The following is a 26,592-nucleotide window of genomic DNA, read 5'->3' as shown; positions in this document are numbered from 1 at the left end:
TCGCTTTGGTTTTTCTCAAGTTTGTTTTTATTAATATTTATTGACTTGGTGGTTTCCTGAAACTAAGGTCTCTGTCCATACAGAACAAGAGGTGTACCATTTAACATTTATCGTCTGTCCGTCTGGCCGTTCGTTTGTTCGTTCATTCATTCATTTATGTGGCCTAATAGTGCAGGCTCATAGACATTGAACACATGCTCATGTGGGAGATGTATGTTCGAGTCTGGCCTATGTTGTGTTCCCATTCCATTAACTTTCACTATCCTTGTTTTCCTGTCATATATTCACTGTCTTAATATAATAATAAAAAAATAACATCTTCACTCCGCATTATTTAAACATGGGAACTAGTGAAAGAACCCACAAAGGCTTTTAAGCGTACACTATCTTACACTATAACTGTCAGATAAATATCTTTATAGTGTCATCAGAGTACTTACATATTGTATTTTGCTGTACAGTTATATTAGCGTTAGCAAACTGTATGTTCCCTCATGTGATTACCAACTTACCTAATAATTTTACTAACTCCAAATCTCCAGCTATACCGAAACCACCACCAATGGCAAAATGAAAATCATATGGAATGACCACATATGAGGGGCAAACACTTTGACATACACTATTCGTTGCTACGGCAACGAGAGCTTGATAAACCAATCATAAGTTACATATCTATCCATTTTCACCAATTTCTGCAAAATGTGTATTTTCCAACTCAATTTACCTGCCTGGTCACCAGCTATTCCAGCTGTAATATCCCACAATCCCCTGAGGGGCCACTGCTTGGACTGGATATATATGTATGCAAATCAGCTTGGTCAAGTCAAGTCAATTCACCCCTACTGTTTTCATAAATGGCCCCCAACAATCAAATCTCCACTAAGCTGGCCCAAAACAGCAACGGGTGACGGAGGCAGAGATGGAGGGAGTGAGTGAACGAACATCAGGCTTGGGGGAAGGGAAAAAGGCAGATGGGTAATTTCACAGGATCCGTTAGCAAGTCTCTAGGGTTGGCGGATTCTGCTGTTACTAAATCCAATTGTGCAGATGAATTTCCTTCCCGTTAACCCATGAAGCTGAATATTCCACTGATATTAGTCAAATCCCTCACAGTGATAAATGTCACACAAGTCATAATTCTGTCTGTGTGTGTATCTGTTGTGAACTAAGGAAGTAGCCAGACATATGTGTACAATAATGTTTTTTTTTTTTTTTTCTTTCTATTTCCTTTGTTTGGACAGTTGAAACTGTTCTTCTAAATATCTTTTAAAGTATACCGAAGAAAGAAAGTCAAAGATGTTTGGAAGGACGGAGAACTGTCCTTTTAAATGACAGTCAAACTACTTCTAAAAAACAGTACAGTAAAAGTTACAAACAAACATTTATTAAGCTTTGAAGGTATTTTCAGAGGAAAGGTATTTTTGAACTGCTGCTTCTATTTCGTTATGTAATCAGAGCTGTATGTATCTGGCACAAAACATGATCTAAATTAGGGACCATTAATTTAACATAATTTACAAAGCCTGCAAAAACATACATTTATATAACTTGAAAGCATAGTGATGAAAATCTGAATTTAACTAATTATGTAGCTTAGAAAAGATACAGTGACTGAATTAGTGAATTACATATTTAATACATGAATTATTTATTTGATCAGAGAATCATTTATTTATATAAACCAAGCAAACAAACTTATTCACTTATGTAAACCGCTACTTGTTGGAAAAAAAAAACAAAAAAAAAAAACAAGAACTACTTGTTGTTTCTCTATTTTGAAAATACTGTTATGCTACTGAAATACAGTGCCCTCCACAATTATTGGCACCCTTAGTAAATATGAGCAAAGGCGGCTATGAAAATAAATCTGAATTGTTTATCCTTTTGATCTTTCATTCAAAAAAATTCACAAAATTCTAACCTATCATTGAAGTAAAACAATTGAAAATCAGGGGAAAAGCTCATTATGAAATAAATGTTTTTCTCTAGTTCACATTGGCCACAATTATTGGCACCCAATTATTGCAACGGCCTTTTCCCAAGATAACAGCTCTGAGTGTTCTTCTAAAATGCCTGATGAGTTTGGAGAACACCTGACAAGATATCAGAGACCATCCCTTCATACAGAATCTCTCCAGATCCTTCAGATTCCCAGCTCCATGTTGGTGCTGCTTCTCTTCAGTTCACTCCACTCATTTTCTTTAGGGTTCAGGACAGGGGACTGGGATGGCCATGGCAGAAGCTTCATTTTGTGCTCAGTGACACATTTTTGTGTTGGTTTTGATGTTTGTTTTAGATCATTGTCCTGATGGAAGATCCAATCACGGCCCATTATAAGATTTCTAGCAGAAGCGGTCAGGTTTTGATTTTTATCTGTTAGTATTTGATAGAATCCATGATGCCATGTATCTGAACAAGATGTCCAGGACCTCCAGCAGAAAAATAGGCCCACAACATTAAAGATCCAGCAGTATATTTTACCGTGGGCATGGGGTACTTTTTATCCATGTGTGCACCAAACCCATCTGGTGGGTTTGCTGCCAAAAAGCTCTTTTTTTTTTTTAGTTTCATCTGACCATAGAAGCCGGTCCCTTTTGAAGTTCCAGTCTTGTCTGACAACTGAATATGCTGGAGATTGTTTCTGGATGAGAGCAGAGGATTTTTCTTGAAACCCTCCCGAACAACTTGTTGGGATGTAGGGGCTGTTTGATAATTGATCATTTTTTTTAGGCTTTCTGAGACTCAAGACTCAACTAATCTCTGCAATTCTCCAGCTGTGATCTTTGGAGAGTCTTTGTCCACTCAAACTTTCCTCCTCACCATGCATTAGGACGCTATAGACACACGTCCTCTTCCAGGCAGATTTGTAACATCTTTAGTTGATTGGAACTTCTTAATTATTGCCCTGATGGTGAAAATGGGGATTTTCAATGCGTTAGCTTTTTTCTTATAGCCATTTTCTATTTTGTGAAGCTCAACAATCTTTTGCTGCACATCAGAACTATATTCTTCTGTTTTTTCTCATTGTGATGAATGATTAAGGGAATTTGGCCTTTGTGTTTACACATATTTGTACTCCTGTGGAACAGGAAGGCTGGACAATTTCATGCTCCTAGTCACCCTGGTGTGCTACTTCAGAGATATTTTACTCATAAGAAGTGCAATTCATTCAGAAACGTTTTGCATGTTTACTAGAACAATAGCACAACAATGGTGCTTTGAATTTCACATGCTTTTGCAAATCCAGCATTTAGTTGATCCTGATAAACGGAAACGGTCACAGTTGTAAACACAACAGGTATCTTCTTCCATAAGGAGGTTTGGCATCACAATGGCTTTGTTTCCAGGTCATTAAAGAATGCAACACATCTCCCAGAAATCCTGGAGAATTCAACCAATCAGAAACGACTTTGAAACTCTCAAGTGTTTCCCATTTTGTGTGCCATATGCATCAGACATTCAACCAATGGTCCATGGGCGTGACTTCTGAGGCTGAGGCTATAGAAGTTGTTTAACAGCATAAAACACAGCGGACAATGCGTGACTGTAGTGGTCAGATGTAAATAAAGTAGACTGTAGCTACTTCCCCACACTGGTCAGTTCATATGTTTTTGTGAGTTTGGTCTTTGAGGTAAGTGACTAGAGAATTTGTGTAGAGTGAAAGAGAAAGAAAGTGGGTCAAAGAACTTTACATCTTTGAACTTTGAGTGAAGCCAAGTAATGTATTTGCCCTCTTTCAGAGGAAGTGCACAGAGGTTGTCACACAGCCCTCTCTCTTTGTTCCTCTCCATCAGTCTTTTCCTTATTCTTTTTCTCTTTTTTGGAATGCATCTGATCTTTTGCTCTGTGTGTATGAGGTTGAAAGGCTGTTTTGAAAGTTGGTGCATCATAAGCAGATAGAAGGAATTCATTGGTTTTCTTTCTGCATCAAACTGTGTGTGTTGTATGTGTGCTTAAGCATAAAAGGCTGGGTCATCATGAGTGATGGCTTGTTTGAATGCGTGTGTACAAATGCAGTCTTGAAATGACCTGGAAAGTGCTTTTAGTCAGAATGAAACGTAGGCAACTTTGTGTTTAAAGTCAAACTAACATCAGGCGTTTCCAGTAGATGACATGTTTGGAAATTTTCCCATGGATTTTGAGCAGGCATTTAGTTAGTGGTGTTATCTGAGCAGCATCAGATATTCTTCTCATCGTACTTCATGTTTATTGATATATTGATTTATTCAAACCCTACTAGCTTGAAATGACTTTGGATCAGTAACTGAGAAGATCCATCCGAGCATATCTTTCCTTCATAGCAGTTTTCCCTCATTATTTCTAAATGGAATATTACGGAGCAAGCTGGTTTTGATATAAAGGGCAAGGCAATCATTTATGCATGCTTCCTGTTTGGTCTGCTTATTAGAGATTTGATGAATAAGGTTCCACATTTGAATGATTGCTTCCTGATTGTTTATTAAGTTTCAATGTCATGGGTCGCAGCAGTAAAAGGACAGAGTTAGCAGTATGCCTGTGTGTGCATGCACGCTCATTTTTCTTCTTTTTTGTTTAAATGAAACGAAAGCCGTTGCTGTGAAAATTATTATTATCTTAAGTGTCCTTTTTTTTTTTTTTTACACATGAGCTGTTCAGTACAATAGAAGTTGAAAAGCTTTAGATTCAAAAACCACAAAGCCCCAGGCAGAACAAAAAGAAAGAAAAAGAGATTTATAATACAATAAAGAGATAAGCAATGAGATGAACAGAGAGAACGATTCTGAGTTCATATGCACAGTTGCTGCTATAGTTATGTATTCATTAAATATAAGTCTTATTATGAAGGCTTTTTTTTTTTTTGCATCCTGGAGAAATGCGGACTAAAGTGTGATGTTGTGTAGTAGGTAAGGCTCAGGACTGGCAACTGAAAGATTGCTAGTTTGAACCCCATAAGGTTTGACCCATTTTATTGCCATGATGATACATTTCTGAGATATTTGTGATAACAGTCAAAATGCAAGTTGTTTCAGAGGCATAGCAAGCTGTTAGTTACTCTACCATTCAAAAGTTTGGGTTTGGTAAAATTTTAATGTGTTTGATATAAGTTTCTTATGCTCACCAAAGCTGCAGTAATTTAAAATAACTCTTTTCCATTTTTAATATATTTTAAAATATAATTTATTCATGTGATGGCAAAGCTGAATTTTCAGAAGCCATTACTCCAGCCTTCAGTATGACATGATCAGGTCCGGCGCTGGCGCCACAAGGGGGCCTAAGGGGGTATTGCCCCCTCAAATCTCATTTGTGCCCCCTCAGTTTCAATCTGTCCCCCCTCCACCCGCGAAACGTGATAGATTTTAACTCTTTGACCCGTACAATCACACCGGTGTGATCAACTGCTAAATTCGAATGTGCTTTTGCTTTAAAGGCTGGCACTGAGCCAGAGACAGACACGATCAGTGCTTTATATATCACAACTATTAGGTGTTTTTAATCACATAATGTTTATTTTGGGTTTCAGACATTTAAATAGACATTTATATAATAATCCTTTTAGTGTGTTTTATTCATATCAGATACACATTGTGGAGGTAACTAAAGTTTACTCTATTCTTCTCCCAGTTCACCGGCCACTTACTTTTATTTATTTTGGGAGAAATGGATTCATTTTTCTTTATGTAAATCAGACAAGTCTGATTCTTTGCGGTGCAAACTAACATAGTGGTATTCATCGTGCATTAAAGATCAACTAACATGATCCTTGTAAAGGTGTTTAAACGACAAAACACATTCACTTACACATATTTGACAATCGGAATATATCAGATAGTTTATGATATAGTTAACAAGTTTGTTAATGTCTTTAAAAAAAAAGAAAAAAATGAAATAAAAGTGATACATCTGTCATGCAGTGTGGTGTGTCACATGGTGAATTTAAATTCAGTCATCATTTACTCAACCTCATGATCCAAAATTTTGTGTAATAATTCTCTGTTGAATCAAATAAAATATTTCTTTCTGAATCTACTTTTTGTAATGTCTTTTTGATGGTTTTACACAATAATTCCTTCTTTTGGGGATAATTTCTCAGCCAAATTTGATGTACGATAAATTTGCGATTAATTAGATGAATTAATCACCACATCATGTAATTAATTAAATTAAAAATTTACATCGCTTCCCAGCCCTAATTCATATAGGCTAACATAACGTCATATGAACAACAAGTTTCTAAATAGATCAATTTAAATCTCATGAACCTAAATACATAACAGTAACTGTTAATTTCTAGCAGGACACAACTGAAAAATGACTTGTGGTCTGGAGGGGGGTTAATTGTAAACTCGGTAACAGCTCTGAATGATTCACTGGCTGAGTGAGTCTGACTCAAACTGCTAATTCAGAACGGCCTTCTCTCTCTCTCTCTCTCTCTCTCTCTCTCTCTCTCTCTCTCTCTCTCTCTCTCTCTCTCGCTCCTTTGGAATAGTGTGCACAGATGAACAGTGCAGAATAACACCAGAATGTGTATTAAGAAAATAAATGGGGTCAATTATGATTAGAATTTGTTGAATTTAAAACCATGTTGCTCCAGGGGAATTGTCGATATAATAGCTTGAAAGTTGCAGAAACAAATTCACTGGCTTTGGTAACGATTCTGGTTGGTTATACAACACTGTTATGAAACTGTACCTTTGTAATTATGCAAATACTAAATTACCATATTTAAAAGCTGATTGTATGAAAATGTACTTGGATAGGGAACGTTTCGAGTTCATCCAGCATGAACCACCAGCGTGTTTGTGTGTGTTTTCTTATCACTAGTTGCTGATAGATTAAACTTCCTCCTGACAACGGCGACGTGTTTGTTTTCTGGCCAGTGGTGGTGACAGTATGTTGATTCAGATGTGAGGTATGACAAAACCCGGGACAGATGCTGAGGCAATATGGCTCTCATAATCACTGATCTGTCACAGCGAGACATGCTCTTTGTATAAATAATTGTGTGTGCGTGCTTTGTACACCTAATGTTGCCTTCCCCGTTTAGTCCAATATTTCTGACACCAATGGCGCAGATCCACTTGAATGCTGTATTTGAGTGTGTGTGTTGGCAAAGAGAGATGGAGGGAGTGAGAAAACGAAAGACTGCTGACTGCACTGATTCGTATCTGTAGTGAGAAGAGGTCTGGAGAGTGGGAGATATTCAGAGCAGGGTGTTGTTTTGCTGCCTCTTTTGACAGCTAATCCACTGAAAAGTGAATAATGGCAGGACTAGCTGTTTCAGTATTGTTTTAAGAAACACCAATCAGCACTTTTAGTGGAGGCACACCTGAATTCTCACCTCGTTCCTGTAGTTTATCACCTACCCATCAGGCTTAATGCTCCCCAAAGAGTTCAGAGGGTCAGCAGAAGGCTTGTGTATGTGTGCTGCTTTAGCAAATGGTTGAGTGAATTGAAAGACAGCCATAGTTTTAGAATTTGCGCTGACTTCTTTGTAAAACTTTTTAGTTTGTTTTTAAAGGGGAAATATCAGGGACAGCAGAATTTTCTTGGCTTGTTTGAAACATAGTTTGATGTACTATGTAATAGGAGTTGCTAGAACAACTATGCCGCTGCCTTCACATGCTAGTCGGAAAATCCTGCTTTTCGCTCCTGAAGTTCTGAAATTAAGTATGTCACGCTCAAGAATTATTATGCTCTTTTTCCTGTGTAAATAATGCACTGTCTACCACAGTGAGATACACTACTGTTCAAAGGTTAATGTTTTTAAAAGAGAGTCTCTTATGCTAAGGCTGCATTTATTTGATCAAAAATGCAGTAAAATAGTAATATTGTGAAATATTGTTACAATTTAAAGCAACTGGCCTTATATTTTAATACATTTTAAAATGTAATTTATTACTGTAACACATGATCCTTCATAAATCATTCCTCAAGAAACATTTCTTATTATCACATTTAATAATAAGAATAAAAAAAAATTGTGGAAAAAGGGAAAAGATTTATATCATTTGTTGTAGTTTGTCACTATTCATTTCCAAACATTCCTTTTGCAATTAATTGTAATAATCCAGTGATGGGGTCAAAATGCTACTAGACAGATATATATATATATATATATATATATATATCTGCCAAATTTGTACTCAAATAAAAGTCAAAATATCTAACAAAAATCACTTGAATAAAAGTAAAAAAAAAAGTTTTCATGGGTAATTGTACATAAGTATTTTAAAGTACAAAGTAATCTTTTGAAAGATGAATTAAAGAGACGATGGGAATTTTCTCATTAAAATAACTAATGCAAAACTGTACAGCAGTTGGTATAATCAGATTTTCCTCAATGTCTTGATTGTATAAGGCTCTAGAATACATCATGTAACTAAAATTCTGAAACCTGTTACCTGAAATTACTAAATGTTAAATTCTAATTTTATAGGTTTTTTTTTATCATTTAAAAGTAGCTGTTTATAGACTGATCGCCTGCCATGTCCACACTTAAATAAAGTCTCTCCATCATCTATAATCAAAGTATGTTGCTTATAATAAAAAAGAAGTGCAGAATATAGCCCTTTTATTTCAGAATTTGTCTGCATGTGAGTTTGACGATGTGTGGGATGCTGAGTGGTCTGCTCTTTTAATTCATGTGTGTGGTTTTGTCAAAAGAGATGCATGAAAGGAGCACATTCATTCATCAGACTGTTTTCCTCTCATTCCCATTTGCGTGCAGGTCTGTGAGCGAGTTGTTTACAGTATGAACAGCTCGGCATACAAAAAAGCCCTTGGTGTTCTCTTTTTACCTGCCTCTCACCTCTTAGCAACCCTCTTCAGAATCACACAGGTCCTTCTCAATAGCCCCAAACAGCTCAGCATTAAACTCATATCAACTGCATTCAGTCCCTGTTCATGCTCTCTGTGACCAATCTAACCCAGCATGAACACAGCACACTTAGCTCGCTTTTACCTTGTGTCTTAATGTCAAGAGTGTTTTTGAATGTTTAGTATTTATTCAGCTGGTCTGAAGGATATTCTTTAGACTTATGGTGAGAGTGTGGGAAGAGAACCATCATTCAATGTATGTGTGCTGGTGTGCCACCATATTTTTTATAAATACTTCTATTATGTCACAAAGTGTAGTTTTAAGAGTTTTTATGTAAGAATGCAGTTATTTAGACCTCAAATATGTGACTCATATATAAACTTAACACGTATTTTACAATTTGCAGATACAAGCTCAAGGCCGTTAGTAGCTGCTCATGTACCCACAGAGAACAGCTTCATCTTTGCCAGTCCTTTGGGAATTTGTCTCTGACTCTTATGTAGATAGTGGTTAAACGAAATAGAATTCATTTGGGGTATATCAAATGGGCAATCTTTGGCCTTATTAATCTATTACTTGTTCTAGATCAAAACGATTTGGGTTAAGGGGAAAAGTAAGTTTCATAACTTTATATTTAGTCTATATTTAACTTAAGTCCTGTACTAGAGCGCTACTTTTATGCGTTTACAAATGTTTAGTATTAATTTGCTTGTGTTTATGTCTTTTATAATGGCTATTGTTGTTAATTTAAATATTGCTGTTCAATAAATAATTTATATTTTATATAAATAATATGCCGTATTATGCGGTATTGAAAAAGGGTCCGTCAATAGTATGAGTTAAAGTTACATTATTATGCCATTAGATGACGGCAAAGATTCGCTTTATGAGTGAGTCCGAACAAGGAAGTTGTTTTAGTGTTGTGGGAAATCCCATTAACTTTTAAAAGGACAAAGACAAAGATATTGCTTTCCTCAGCAGGCATTCAAACTGATTTTTTTTTATAATGGATATAATATTATGGACATTAACCTGAAGAATGAATGCTATATCAGATGCAGGTAATACACTCGTTTAGTCGATCTCTCTCTCTCTCTCTCTCTCATAATACTGTACTCTACATAATACAATAAGCTTCAATGAAGCGGCTCAACGTTCCTTCATTACTAGTTCTAAAGTGACGTTTTAGAATTAGTAACGGAGGATTGGACTCAACTGTTAAACTGTCAACTTGCATATAGCTAAAATAACTAGCTTGTATGTTGGCAAACTACAGTTTTAAAACAGCTTCCCCTACACTGGCACCCTTGAAGTCTGGTTGATGTTACCAGGCATGATGTCAGATGCGTCAAAGGATGATGGACCATGCGTCATCCCTGCTGGGTTTCTGGAGTGTTCTTGTGCTGATAACGTTCATATCTCCTGAATCCAACCGCAGTTAGACTCTTTATCACTTAGTTTAGAACACTGATTCACCAGTTCCTCCCACACTCTGTGTTTGCTGTCTCTGTGATTGTGTGGAAACGTTCAGGCAAACGCAATCACACACGCGCACACAGTTGGAGGGGCTATGATATGTTTGTCCAATTAGCCTGGCAACAAAGGATCATTACCTTGACACAGCAGTGTATTAGAAGCTGATTAAAAGAAGATGTCAGGTCCTATGCTGAGCATAATGCGTGGGACCGATACAGATCTTGCTCTCTCAGCAGGCTTGTCCTTTCTTACCCACGCTGCCCGTCATGATCACCCTTTCATGTTTGTTTTGTTCTTTCTCTCTTTGTCTTTTGCTCTTTTTTCCCTTTGTTACTTTCTGCTGGAGATGTGTTTATAATAATGCAGCCTGTCTTTGTGGTGAAACTCTTGCTGTGTGGCACTCACAGTCTCTGTGGGTAAAGGCTTTGACAATCGCTTAAGCCAAAAGACCACTGAACTCTTATAGCAATGATCAATCAGGCCTCCATGATAGTTAGTTATTTAAAAAAACTATGTGTATAACTAATTAACTAACTAGCTAAAACTCATCTATGCATCTATCACCCCATCCATCCATCCATCCATCAGTCCACCCATTTATTCTTCCATCTGTTCATCCACACATCGATTGCGCAATCTATCCATCCATCCATTCATTTGCCCACCAGTCCATCCATCCGTCCATCCATCCATTCGTCCATCCGTCCATCCGTCCATCCGTCCATCCATCCATCCATCCATCCATCCATCCATCCATCCATCTTTCACCCACCAGTCCATTCATCCATCTGTTCATCCACACATCTGTTGCACAATCTATCCATCCATCTGTTCATCATTTACCCAACAGTTTATCCATCTATCCATTATTCACCCACCAGTCCATCCATCCATCCATCCATCACATGCATGTATCCGTCAATAATATCCATCCATCCATACACCCATTTATTCTTCTATCTGTTCATCCACAGATCTGTTGCACAATTTATCCATCCATCCGTTCATCATTTACCCACCAGTTCATCAATCCATCCATCCATTATTCACCCAGCAGTCTGTCCATCCATCCATCCAACCATCCAATGCATACATCCATCCATCCAATGCATCCATCCATCCATCCATCCATTACATTCAATTTATCTCTTTGATTATTGTTGTGAAATTTGAAATATTTCAAATATAAGTCACAATTTAGTGGCCAATGTCAACAACATAAGCTTGACTACTAAAACAAAGGTTGCATTTTTATCCCTGGTTGAAAACCCAGGATTTGGATATAGATATTCTACCCATGTGTTTCTGAGAAAGGTCCTTAAACCGAGTATTCTGAGGGGGTTGTCCTTGCAATTAGTGAACTTTAAGTGGCTTTTTAAATCTGGTCAAATAGCGAGTATATTACCCTAATTTAGAAGTCTGACCATGGCTCTGCTCTGAAGCTCCTCCTCACAGGGGTCTTTAGCTAATCATAGCCCAATCAGTGTTATTATTTAGTCATTTGTGCAAGGCCACCACATCGATCCACTCACAACAAGGACTTACATTATAGCACCTCCCAAGCGGGTGATCAGGAGGTGACTGTGTGTGTGTGTGTGTGTGTGTGTGTGTGTGTGTGTGTGTGTCTGTGTGTTATGTGGGGGGACACAACTGCTGGTTTGCATTATTTTTCACTGTTCTGCAACATTAATTTTTAAAAGCAGCATCCAGCAAAGGTTGTTTAAATTGAATAAGACATTGATCCAGAGTATACCAGTGCCTGGCAAAGCATAGTTAAATCTACAGAGTGAAAATAAATAAAGTCTTGACCTTGTAATAGGTTATTATTATTGAAATTCTAAAGTCAACTCAACGTTAAATTAAAATTCAATAAAGACCTTTATTAGTATTTCAAAGCAAAGTTTGTAACCCCCAGGCGTTATTTATATTTTGTGGATTTTTTTTCTCATGTTGGCAGTCATTCAATTTGCAGCTGCATTTTTGTTCTGCAAGCAGTGAACAGTGCTGTGGGCTGTGGTATTTGTCAGCGGAGACTGAACTACAGTAACTTAGCTCAATAATACCAATTGATTGTCATACTTGGTCACGTAACATTATATGTATGTATATATGTCTGTGTATATATATATATATATATATATTATTAGGGCTGCACAATGTATGAATACGATACGGAAATAACATTGAAATCATGCTTAAACACGATTCTTAGTGCGAGTATTTATTTATTTATTTTTTTATGCGCAGCTTGTCATTATGGTTTCAAATGTTAATCCATCTGAAAGCACTGCGAGTTTGAGTCGCATATAATGTAAAGCAACATGCGTCAAACATCTTTCCAGACATGAGAAGCATTTATTAACATCTTGTCCAACAAAAGACAACATTTATTTTTTATTTTTACTCCAAACTCACTTCATAATGGCAGTTGAGCATGCTTCTGTGAGATGATGTGGCCTTTTCCACAGTATAAGGCAGTCGTGTGTTTTTTATCAGAATCACGCTTTATTCGCCAGTTGTACACAAACACACAAGGAATTTGTTGTGGTTTTCATTTGTGATTAAAATATCTTTAAATGTAATAAATGTATATATTTTTTTATTCTGGCATGATTTTATAACATCATATATCAACATAGTGCAAAATGGTATTAAAATTATTTGTAGAAGTCATTGCTTTGTTATGAGAAAGAATATCCAGAAAAAAGAATTTCATTGATGTCATTCGGAGTTACCAATAAAAGGGACCATTTTGGATCAAGTCATGCGATCAATATCACGTGACAGGGTGTGACGTCATTTAGACACCTGCGAAGGACCACATGGTTGTGAAGCAAAGTAACTAATTCTCTCTTAACTATTTGAAAAATTAATGTTTTTACTTGCTCATACGCATGTCCTGAAACATCAGGTCATTTGGTACAACGCTATAAAACATGAAAAATGTTGCAATATTTTAAAAATTTGTACTAAATATAAAATGTTTGATTGTCCTTTTGCTAGCTAGCTAACGAGCTAACTAGCTAGATATCAGCCTGTTAGCATTGTTTGAAAATATCGTCATTCTGTATAACCAAAAATGTCATTCGTTAAAACTGAAATTTTGGTTAAACCGAATGACTTTTGTGGTGACAAATTTTGCCCATCTTGTAAAAAATGACAAAAGCAGCATTAATTGATAATAAAAAACACAATCTCATTGTTAACAACTTAACAAAACTTCACAATTAATTATCTCCATTATGTTTTTTTTTTTTTTTTACACTTTTAAAAACCTTATTCGTCAATGACCCACCTACAGTATTCAAAGATTAGAGTAAACTTCATAGTTACCTACCCAATGTGTATAGTATCGGATATCAATAAAACACGTCATCAAATTTCAGAAAGGATTATTGCCACTTCCATATATATATATATATATATATATATATATATGTGTGTGTGTGTGTGTGTGTATGTGTATATGTATGTATATATATATATATATATATATAACTTTTTTTTTTTGCTAGTACTTATCTGTATTTAAATGTCAGAAGCATAGAGCAAACATTATATGGTTGAAAACACTGAATAGTTATGATATACAGTATGACAAGCACTAAACACATCTGTCTCTGGCTCAGAGCCAGCCAAAGCTCAAACGCACATTTGAATTTAGCAGTTGATCACGGGATACATTGAACATTTGTTAAGTTGTTAACACCGGTATGATCGTACCCTTCAAAGGGTTAAATGTCAAAATGTAAAAATATTTTTTTTTTTTTTGTCTTTTGGAAGCTGCATTCAAATCTATTTGGCTCAAAAATCTGAGGGGGCAACTGAGAACACATCATGCCATACCTGAAACCCAATCTGCTGAAGTGTTGTCTATTCTGGCTCCCTCCACCTATGGCATCAGATAATCGAATTCCCTCTAAAGGTTTAAATGGCACTGTATTGCCATGAAACAGACGGCTGACAGCATACTGAAGTGATGATTGTACGTCTGTTTACATGATGTTGATTGCTCACACGGAAATGGTTGATTCACACTTGTGCTGTATTTAAAAATTACTCTGGATGAGTATGCATTTATGTCTGCAAAGCTGATGAAGAGGTTGATAAATGATGCATTTGGAATGGAGTTTCATGAATGGAAGTACAGACACCTGCATGTGACAGGAGAAGTAATGAACACGTTAGTTTCTTATTCAACACGCTTGGTATTATAGGAGATTCCACTTTCCCTTCTTGCCTTTATGTCACAGAGATGTTTGGTCTTAACAAGATTTGGTCTTACAGCGTGATCAGTAGAAGCCACTCAGTTGATCGTGACAGAGAGAAGTGCTGAAATTGAAAATGTTAGCTGAGAGAGCGGCAACTCAGATGGCCACTGCTGTCGTGGAAGTTGATGGTAACAAACCACTGTCACGCCAGTTGAAGCAGAAATGCAAGCTGTAATGGTACTAAAAGAAGATCAAGTTATAGGCCTTAAGGCCTCGCTGACACTGTTGTCACTCCTTGAATCTCCTAAAGTGGCCACAGATTGATGGAATGTCTAGTTATTGAGCTGGCCCAGACTGTCACCAACAATACCTTTTTTTTTTCCCTGTGATGATGCCAGTGCTCGGACAGTGCTGGAGCTGCACGCTTTTCAAATGAACTTAAATCAAGCTTAATATAAGCAAATAAAATCAACAGCAGTATGTGAATAATATGGTATTTGTGTATAAATGTATATATTTTTTATTTATTTTAGGCAGACTGAGAAAGTAGAAGCACAACAGTAACAACTGAGTGTATCTGTCAACTTAAGGTGCATTGAAACATGCATTGGCCGCTTATTGTTTGTTATAATAGAATGCTGCAGGGATGACGTCAATATCCAGAAGACTAATTCGCCAGTTGTTCCATCGAGATTCTTCTGTGGGTTTTTATAATGGGGTTTTTCAATTTACGAGTAAAATAAGGTCTATGGTAAACATAACTTGACGATACTCGGACGTTTTGTTCTACAAAGTTAACTGCATACACTCACACCCCAAATGTTCAGCTTCAAAATTTGCGTTTTCAATATAAATGTGTAAAAACTCCATTATAAAAACCCATAGGAAAGTCTTGAGGGAACCAAATGGCCAAATATATATATATACAGTGCTTCCCACACATAGACTTTACTTGGCCGGGCCGCCCAGGTATATTAACAGCCGCCCAAGTATATTTGGAGTCACATTTACGCTTTTATTATTTTTATTCTCGTATACTTTTGTATCCGCCCGAGATAATGAAACCATCCGCAATCGATTAACAAGTGGAAAATCTCCCCTCGCCCTACACGTTTTGTACCTGCTCGTTACGTGTGCGTCAGAACTGTTTACTCCCGCTGACATTTCCACGGGCGCTGCAGAGATGCGGTGGGTATTTCACAAAGAGCGCTACATGTTGCAAAGTCACAAGGCGGCGCTGTTGTGCGTTCTACAGGCTCGCGCAACAGCGCTTCAGACTGCTTCAAATTGATTCTCAATCAATGAATAGCGCACATTTATGCCAAGCGATTGCTAATGAACTCAAGTTGATGAATTATGACAATGTCAGCTTTATGGCCTTTATATAGTATATTTTAGACGATTGTAAGAATATGAATGATCAGCCCGCAATTGTGTAGACATTTCAAAATAAGAGTCCCGGTATATTTGGTGATTGTTTATAATTAAAAGTCACAAGCTAAGTTTTTTTTCTTCTTCTTCTGGGCATTATTGGTATTTTGGTTACACAATAAATTGTATTTAATTTGATTTCCATTTAATTCATAGTAAATTATTGTAGTCTCCCCCACAGGAAGAAAAGACTAAGAACATTATTTGATACATATTCATTATATAAATTTTACTAGTAAAATCTGTGTCCCATTCACTGAGAGAGACACTATATGACAGCAAGGAGAACATATGAAAAGGAGAACCATTTAAATGCTGTAATTTTGCATAATTTAAAATGCATAATAATACATAATATTAGTATGTAATTAAATGTAAAAGTATGCTATGTAATTAAAATTAATTTCAATAAATAAAAATGTTAAAATAAAAATACTGTTAAAAATCACAAATTATTTGTTTGTCACATGCAGTAGATCATTTCTGTGCCGTGGGTAATAGGAGGATTTTTCACCCGGCTACCACCGCAAGTATATTTCAAACCTGTGGGAAGTTATTATTTAGAAATAAATTATTTTAAGAGAAAAAGGAAAATGTTTAATCTGTACATTCTTAAGTAATCAATTCAAATTCAAAGACAGTGGGCCTCCCTTTTGACACAACGTACACTATGGCGCCTCCCCACCCCCCAATTTTTACTAATTTTCAGTTACAATCAGTGCTCTGAGAATGCTGCACACACACACACGGTTTGTAATAATAAGAGACTCTCGTTTCGCGTGCCTTTACCTTGATTACAATCATCACCCATCAAAACTTTACTAGTGTGACACTGGTTTGCTTTATCTATCAAAGAGTTTGCGTATCATATGTTATGTTGTGTATCATGGTTGGGTGTTTTAAGATGCTGTTTAGTCTCTATTTCACAACACAATGAGAAATGGCTTGGGCTGCTATGAAACAATCACAGAATAGGAGCGAGATTGTGCTTTGAAGGCAAATACATTATTCTCTCCACCATCTCTGATGTATCTTGTCCAAAAACCTGCTTCTTTTTGCTTTTTAAAGTATTGTTTCAGCTATAATGCATTGATTGAAATTATTACTCATTAATTAATTAATGTTTTTTGTTTGTTTGTTTGTTTTTTTTAACCACTGACATGCTCTGGTGCCCCACACTTTGAAAACCCCTAGTGCATGTGATATGTAATTTAATAAATGGACAGAAACTAACTTTCAAATGTTTGTTCACCAATATAGCATTTATTTGGTCAAAAATACTGATCATAATTCGATACTGCATTTATTTGATCAAAAATACCTTGGTGAATAAAAGTGTGTATATATAATATATATATATATATATATATATATATATATATATATATATATATATATGATATATATATGTGTATATATATATATATATATATATGATTACATTGTACATGATAAATGAATACATTGTACATACAAGCAATTTCTTGTAATTTCTAAACAGGTGCTGAACAGAGTACCCGTTCTGCAGTTTATCCAAACAAAGGCTATTTTAAATTGTGAATTTCGATGTTTTATTTTTTCTTTCTCTGAAAATGGAAAATTTATGGAACAACAACAACAAAAAAAACACCCACTCATTGGCTGCAGGTGTTCGTTGTTCTCTTTTTAAACCTTTGTTTGACAGCAGTGCCATGGTGTACTTTCCCAAAGAGTATCAGGAGGTTAACTGTGTCCACCTTTCTGGCTTTTAGTTTACCTGAAATTGTGCTGGAACAGGACTTGAAGTCCTCTATCTTCTGGAAGTGCTTTCACATTCAGTAATTATAATGCTTTATGTGATAATTGTGAAACAATGCTTTTAGAGCCAACCATAAAATCAGCTTCTCTAGTAACTGACTATTAGCGTTGCCCAAGAACACAATGTACTCTTGAGAGATAAAAAGAACAGGTTAAAAGCAGGGAGGTCAAAAAGATAGAAAGGTAGAATAATTTAAAAGGTTCCAGCTTTTTTTTTTTTTTTAATGTTGCTCAGAAAAAGAAAAAAACAACAACAACAACAACATACTTCTCTATCAACATTGTCCAGTCTTTAAAAATTAGGGCTGGGACACATCGATTCTCAATTGATACAATGAATCTGGGTTGATCCTGATATTTTCTCTCTCTAATCGATTTTGAGCTTAGTTTTAACAGCAGATGGCGCTCTAGGCTAGTTTTTAATGGCACTCTCTCAAACGCTCACGAAGAAGACTGCTGGACAGCGCTCGTCCTTTCGGCTGAGTGATGTACGTTAAGTGGTTAAATATACTTGCACCTCAGCTCAGAATGCTTTTATGATGCGAGATTTGTAATTCGCTTCAACCTTTTCGAACTTTATGAATGATTATTTTAGGTTTAACTGGTGTGTGTAAAGGAACTGGAAGCAGGCAGTGTACGAATGTTTCTAAAGCACGTATAGTAGTGCCATCTGCTGTTTAAAAACTAAGCTCAGAATCGATTCGAGAGAGAATCACGATACATCGGAAAATATCAGAATCGCTCCAGATTCTTCGTATCGTGAATCGAGATTCGATGTATTGTCCCAGCCCTATTAAAAATATGATGTCAGTAGTAGTCTATGGCATTTGGGAAGGAGAGAGATAGACAGGGAAAAGGAAGATGGAAAACAGCCGTGGGGCTCCTCTTTGTGCAAACCAAATTGAATAGAGGAACCAGCCTTTGAGAGATGCTTAAATCCACATGCTACCACATCTGAGCATTTACATGCATTTATTAATGCAGAGACATGGAAGCAAACTGATACGTTTTTGTACATTCTGACATCCATATTCTTGCATTCTTTACAAGACAGAAAAGCTTTCATTCCGAAAAGCAAATGCATGTCAATGTAACTATCAATTCATGCTTCGTACATGATGAAACTCCCAGTTCCTTTGATTATCAGTGCTGAACCTGTTAAGGGCTGACTGTGTTTCGGTAACTGTGGTCCCACCAGGGACATGAGCGTAATGTCAAGTCAGACAGGAAGATGACAAGAGGCAAAGTGGATCAGTTTAGCAGCAATTACTTACATTTTCAATATACAAAACAAAAGAGGATACTCTACAATGGGAAAATAAACACAACAGTGTGCTAGAGCACGGTCAAAACCGGACAGTGAGCAAAAAGAACTGAGGGCAGTATATACAGAGTGAAATCAAAACAAGGATCAGGTGTGTGAAATCAATGAAAAGATGAGTAACCATGGTGACAAAAACAAGAACATACTTAGTAATCGTGACAACCAATGAAACAGAAAGGTAAGTCAGAAACCATTGAAAAATAAACTTAGGGTACATATACACGTCAACGTTGTAGTAAAAATGGAAAAGTTTTTCCTTTTGCGTTTTTTGCATACAGGCGACAATCATTGTCATTGTCAAGCCTGCAGTAAAAAAAAAAAAAAAATGAATAAACTAGACAAATACTGAAAATACTGAAATATATGATGAAAAAGTGTGTAAATCACTGGTGTCAATATTTTTATTTTTTAAAGAAATTATTTATTTATTTTTTTTTATTCAGCAAGGATGCATACATTGATCAAAAGTGGCATTAAAGACATTTATCATTTAACAAAAGATTTCTATTTAAATAAATCCTGAAAAAATTACATTTTCCACAACTCTTTTCAACATTTGATAAAATAAGAAATGTTTCTTGAGCACCAAATCAGCATATTAGAATGATTCCTGAATGATCATGTGACACTGAAGACTGGTGCTATCACATGGTAGCCCAAGACTGGTTGCCCACTGAAGCTAAGCAGGGTTGAGCCTGGTTAGTACCTGGATGGGAGACCTCCTGGGAAAACTAGATTGCTGCTGGAAGAGGTGTTAGTGAGGTCAGCAGGGGGTTTTCAGCCTGTGGTCTGTGTGGGTCCTAATGCCCCAGTATAGTGATGGGGACACTATACTGCCAAAAAGCACCTTTGGATGAGACGTTAAAACCGAGGTTCTGACTCCCTGTGGTCATTAAAAATCCCAGGATGTCCTTCGAAAAAAGAGTAGGAACAGCATCCCAGCCAAATTTGCCCATTGGCATCTCTCCATTCTAATCGTCCCCATATGCTGATTGGCTTCATCACTCTGTCTCCTCTCCACCAATAAGCTGGTGTGTGGTGGGTGTTCTGGCGCAATATGGCTGACGTCGCATCATCCAGGTGGATGCTGCACATTGATGGTGGTTGAGGAGATTCCCCCTTCTATATGTAAAGTGCTTTGAGTACCCAGAAAAGCGCTATATAAATGTAACAAATTATTATTATTTTTTTTATTATTGGAGTAATGGCTGCTGAAAATTCAGCTTTGCCATCACAGATATAAATTTCATCTTAAAATGTATTTAAGTAGAAACAGATATATTTTAAAATTATAATAATACTTAAGAATATTAATATTTTACTGTATTTTTGATCAAATAAATGCAGCATTGGTGAGCATAAAATACTTCAAAAAAATTAAAATATCTTAATTTTGATTTATCTGTCTACAAATCCCAAACTTTTTATTTATTTATTTATTCATTTATTTTTAAGAAATGCCAACAGAGATGCCAGCGGTTCACGAGGACACAGCATGTCTCTTGACTTGTTGTCATTCAGATCCTGATGTATTGTCTTGAACTCAGTATTTTAACAAGTGAAAAATACTCAGAGAAAACAATCCTTGATGATAATGTAAATCTGTTAATAATATATTTGCATGCACATCACAAACTCTCTCTCTCTGTTTCTCCGTCCCTCAGGATGGCATGGGGAATCTCCGCGTAACCAAAGAGGGCATCAGATTAGAGGGCGTGTCGGAGTTTCTTCTTCCACTGTATGTGAAAGAGATCAAATCCAGACGGGTAAGAAGTTCTGTCTCATTTTGTATACCTGTGCAATGGGAAAATCATATATATAAATAATATATATATATATATATATATATATATATATATATATATATAATCTGTTATAGTATCACTATCTCAGTTCCGTATTTCAAACAAGTGGCACTTTATCTGGTACTGGCAGATTATCATATTCACATTGTACTTTAAATGATTTTCACTACCATGGTACCATGTCACAGCAATATCATAGTACTTTTCTTTTTAGGTGGTGTCAGCGAACTAAACAATTAGGGTAGTGGGTTTGCTCTTTGGGCGTGGATTTTGCTCCTGTTCTCTTAACAGGTGCAGCAGGTCACAGGGACGGAACGAGCCTGGTTGGAGCGATCTGATGCTGAATCCATGTTAAGCAGCTCAAATAACCTGTTGAACTTTGCCTGCTAAATCCCTCAGTGAAGTTATTTCACTCTGTGTTGCCATGAAGTGAGTGAATTTGCTGGGTGACATCTTTTCAGCCTGTATCATTGGTTCAGCTTGTTCATTCAGCTTTATGTTACTTGATGTGACAAGGGCTATCATTAGCATGTTAGTTAAACTTAAGTTTAATTTTATGATTAAATTGATGGCTTAAATCCATAAAAATGATTTAGTTCCTTCAAAAATGTTTTTCTTTTTATTTTATCTGTCTTATCATATTTTCCTTTCATGTCATGTTTAAATAGAAGAATTTTTGAAGACTCTCAATGCAAATATTTATACATACAATGGTCATCTAACCTGCACTATAGATATAATTGTTATTTTTTCATGTTTAGTGTAAATGTCATTAACTGTAGAAGAGCAAAATTTTAATGTGTGTGTATATAATATAATATAATATAATATAATATAATATAATATAATATAATATAATATAATATAATATAATATAATATAATATAAAATAATATAATATAATATATGCAGACAGTTATTTGCACCATGCTTGATATTTTGCATGTTTGCTTCCCATTTGCAGTTTGTCAAGTTATAAAAATTAAGGACATTAATACAACATCTCCACTCTCCATCAAATGCCGACACACCCACCATGCTGACAGGGCGTGTAACTTGACAGGGTTTCAGACATCACTGGTCTGTCATCCCAGGTACCAGCTGTGATGCTGGAGTGAGCGTGGTGGGGATTCTAGCTTGAACTCTTGATATATGTGACAGGGCAAAGTGTAGATCACTAAGATGAATAGGGCAAGCTCACCGGCACACATTCTTTGTCAAGCACACATACAGAGAAGTACACAGGGTCGAGCGCTTCCCCAAACTCCCGCTGTACGCATGCATCATGTTCTGGTTCATTTGTATTAGGCCTCTGTTGACCTTTAGCACCCAATTGTAAACACAATGTTGTTGATCGATTTTTCTCCTTCTCTTTCTCGTTGTGTCTCACTCTTTAACTCACTGTGGCTGTTGTCACTGCAGAATTCATAATCTGCAATATTTTCCTTGAAGGAAAAAAAAAGGAAAAACCTTGATGAATTTTCATGCCAGTCTAAGTTGGTTAGTGCTGATTGGTACTGTTTTTTTATGAGCTATCTGGTTTGCCCTGTCTGTCTGTCTGTCTGTCTGTCTGTCTGTCTGTCTATCTGTCTATCTATCTATCTATCTATCTATCTATCTATCTATCTATCTATCTGTCTGTCTGTCTGTCTGTCTGTCTGTCTGTTATAGGGTTATAGGGTTAGGGTCTGTCTGTCTTTTATCTTTTGAAGAAAATAGAGTCAATATTTTGTCAAAAAAAAAAAAAAAAAAGATTCATTTAAGCATGATTTTCCTCTAATTATAATAAAACATTAAAGAGGTCATGAATTGAGAAATCAGCTTTTCCTTGAGCTTTTGATATATAAGAGGCCATCGTACTTTAAGAATATTCTGTAAGTTTCAGAACTGAAAACTTCCTTGTTAGTCCAATAAAAGCTTTTATTGGCACCAGGCCCATTGAACGACTGATCCTGAAATATGCCTATCTATGTCATTTTCTTTCAGCTCCACAGAAGAAATCAACGCCTACTTCATTATTGCAAAATTAGCACCGCCCACTGGCGTGTTAGTGAGATGAGGAGAGAAGAGCGATACAACAGGACAAAAATAACATTACCTTTCAAAGGATCCTTATGCTAGGAATATAGTTATTTATTTTCAACAATGTAAATGTCTCAGTTGAGCTTTATTTATTTCTGTTCGGTATTTCACTGTGGATTCTTTGGTAAATCAGTCGCATTTCAGCGCAGGCTTTGCAAACAGACTTTTACGATATGGACTCGACAGTAATGCAACAACATGTAAGTAACTGAGTTACTCCTACTGTTCTAATGCCTCTGATATGTAATGATTTATGTACAGTCAGATGTTCTTTGAACTTCAAACTAAACGGTCAACTTCACGTTGTTTCTCTTAGTAGGATGAAAATAATCTGTTATTTAAACGGTGATTAAATTAAAAAAAGAAAACTATCAAAGAACACTCCCTTTGCAGTCGTTGGAGCTGTCAATCAAAGAGCGAGTTCATCAATGACTGAGTTCTGGACACGCCAAAATTCCTGTTTTGTTCAACGAATCTCTTAGTTACATCGCGTTTGCACTGTTAGTGATGAAGAAAGCATTTGTTAGTTTACAGAAATTGAGTTGCAATAACGAGATCACTGTTTTCATGCGCTCACCACATGTCTGTGATCAGCTGTTCATCACTGAAACCTTTCACGCCACGATTTAAATATAATGTCATAGATCTAAATGTAATGCAACACTTTTCATGATTAGTTAATCTTGAGAGCTGTAATAGTAAAAACATGCTAAAAGAGAGAGTAATACTTGGCTATTTCAAATGCAAAGATGTTAGGCAATCACAGCAGTGGGCGTTTACACTGAAGTCTCACAGCAGACACTCCCCTTAAAACAGTGTTCAAATAAGAGGGCTAAAATCAGGGTAGCAAAAATGCCTTTTATTTCTAAATTATGACAATTTTTGATGTAAAGCATACTAACATTATAAGTGCACCCCAGGAAACATTATAAAATAATAAAACAACGCAGTTCATGACCCCTTTAAACAATTAACTTTGCATATTTCATTTTACTCTGACTATAATTCCATCTTTTTATATATTTACTTATCCTATATTTATTTCAACATTTAACAAAGACGGTGTGTTATAGTTGTTATTCATGTCATTTTGAGCAGAGGCAAATTGAAGTATTACATTTATGTTGTGTATTTACGTGATTAATCACATATTTATAGGATACGTTTGGGTGAGTTCATTAACCCGCTAGCAGCGCTTCAGTTTACCGGTGTTTATTCACTGTTTCGCTTCAGCTTGTGCAGCTCAAGCAGGTCAATCCCCGTCACACTGAATGAAATTATCTGAAACGTGCATAATCTTCCTTGATTTTTCTGTCTCAAAAACATTGTAAGTCCATTGTTAATATTCTGCTCTGTTATGTTTTTCTTATCATATATTCATCAACATTAAGTCTTAATTAAAATCCTTAAATTAAGCATGCACATGTTCCATCTCATCTTCGTAACTGACAAAATCAAGAAGCCCTTTTTTAACAAACACATTTCGACCACAACCTTAGCCACGTTAAAGCTTTTTTTTTTTTTTTTTTTTTCCCCAGTAGTCCTGCTGCTTTAGCTTAATAGATAGCCTAGACTATCTCATGTTAAGGAACAGTCTACAAAACATGGGTTAACATTTATGCTAGTCATTTCAACATACATGGTAATTGGTGCACTAGTGAAACTCAACTGAATAGAGGCATAGCAGTCTCTATACTTCAGTCTATACCAATACACTGTGCAGAAACAATGGCCGCTGAGCCTGCTTGGAGTGCACATTAATTAATAATGATAAACCCCTTTACCACTGCTCAGATAAACTTATAAAGAAGCCTTGTCCTTGAGCCAATAAATCAAAGTGCCTAATGTGTTAGCCACAGTGATTAGCATTAAAGAACACAAACAAAGCGCTGGCTTGCTGCTAGCTCGCTGATGGCACTCCTGATTAGCCTCAATAATCACTAGCGCACATCAAAGCCCGTTGAGGGGCCTTTGCATTTCCCCTCAGCACCCCACTGAGAACACAGCGTCGCAAATCCCAACACACCCTCACAGCGACACGGCAGCCATTTTGGATCATTCGCCTCAGATGACTGTGAGGGTGCGACATTGCGAATTATAATTAATCCACAAAGTGTAGAAAGCCAGAAGCTAGGGTTCAGGGAATGCGGCATGGTGGTCTTGGTCTGGGAGGAGAGCCTTGAGCTGTAAGGCTGAATACTGTGGACAAGCTGTTTTGGCGTCTCCTACAAAGAAGGATTGTGCCATGGCCTGAATTGAAACCCTGCTTCTAAGGGCCACCAATGATGTGTGACACAGGCACTCATGAAAGAGAGACCAAAAAGGAAACATATGAAAGGAAAGGTGCTAGAAAAGGATGAATAAAGATTCAAAACATGAGGGGCAGAAGGAGAAGTGACAGTATGTAGCCACCAAGCTTGAAAAGTAAAAAAAAAAAAAAAAAAAAAAGTTGCCTGAAACATGAAAGTTACAATGTCATACTGTATATACTGTATATGACATTGTTGGGCTGACAAATAACATGCATTGTCATTTGAATTTGAATCAGACTTCATTCAGAATTGTATTTCAGAATTGTAATTAGGGGCCAAGTATCGAAGGTTTATATATACACCTTATTCCTGACAAGCCTACTGCATTTTGAATTATGGGTGACACTTCCGGTTTGGGGAGCTTCTATTCAAAAAGACTGAAACTAAGAATTTCAAAACTGCACCACAAATAATCATTATCAGTCAGTTTGACTGAATGAGCTGTAAATATTAGACGTCAGGAGAATACATAGCGCTTGGTATTTTAATGTGACATGGTATCACAAGAATATCTATGTCGTTGCATTTTTTTCCTCTGGATTATTTTTTTTTTTCTTTTGTATTCCGCTGTAACAGTATTAAAAAAGACAACATACACTCTGCATTTGTGGTCTGTTCTCCCAATTTAATTTACGATATATTCCATGAATAATTCACTGGAATGCACTCTCATGAAGAATCACTCGTCATCTTTCTCTCCAAATCCTCACGTCTCTTTCCAGGTTTATTTTCTCACGGATGCTTTAAAATGTAATTGTCGCCCCTTTTCACTTCTAATCCCTATTAACGGTGTTTACTGGAATGTTTCTGAAGCAGGTAAATACAATTTATTATCTGTCAAAATGATGGAAATCACTTAGAAATATTATCATTAATGAACATTTTTGATTAAGGCAACGTATGTTACATAATACAGATTATATTACCAAAGTGATATTTAACACATTTGTATATTGCTGTAAAAAGAATCGCACCTCTGGGGTCATTGATGGTCTGTTGAATGTACTTTGTTGATGCTTTTACACTTTTAAATTTCCTTTTAATGTTCCATGGTTGAATGGTGAGTAGAATAATGTCATCTCATTGCAGTTTTAAAAAAAAAATCATATTATTGTGGTCATAGAGCGAACATTGCACTGATTGTTTACAGTTTAATGGAAGTTACACCCATAATTCATGCAAAGCATCATGGGGAGTAGGAATAAGGTGGATAGGCACATATTGTATCTTGGTGCGTCTCAGTCCAAGCTCCCTAGGTCGTGAATCCGTATATCGTGTTGACAATGGTAAGGGCGGTAAGGACCCTGTCTCATTACACATTGGGACACTGATGGTGACATCACAACTTGCTTGT

At 36.3% G+C, this 26,592-nt stretch overlaps 1 protein-coding gene across 1 annotated transcript in view; it reads left to right on the top strand.

Annotated features, from left to right (window-relative positions):
• The window catches only part of LOC127514759 (zeta-sarcoglycan), a 315,734-nt gene that overhangs the window by 205,828 nt on the left and 83,314 nt on the right, over nucleotides 1-26,592 (top strand). The window contains exon 3 of the mRNA XM_051897924.1: nucleotides 20,704-20,805. Coding sequence (XP_051753884.1) covers nucleotides 20,704-20,805 — 102 coding nt within the window. The remainder of the gene's footprint in view (nucleotides 1-20,703; nucleotides 20,806-26,592) is intronic.

Source organism: Ctenopharyngodon idella, chromosome 1, assembly GCF_019924925.1.
Source record: "Ctenopharyngodon idella isolate HZGC_01 chromosome 1, HZGC01, whole genome shotgun sequence".
Taxonomy (NCBI): domain Eukaryota; kingdom Metazoa; phylum Chordata; class Actinopteri; order Cypriniformes; family Xenocyprididae; genus Ctenopharyngodon; species Ctenopharyngodon idella.
This window is presented reverse-complemented; position numbering and strand designations above follow the sequence as displayed.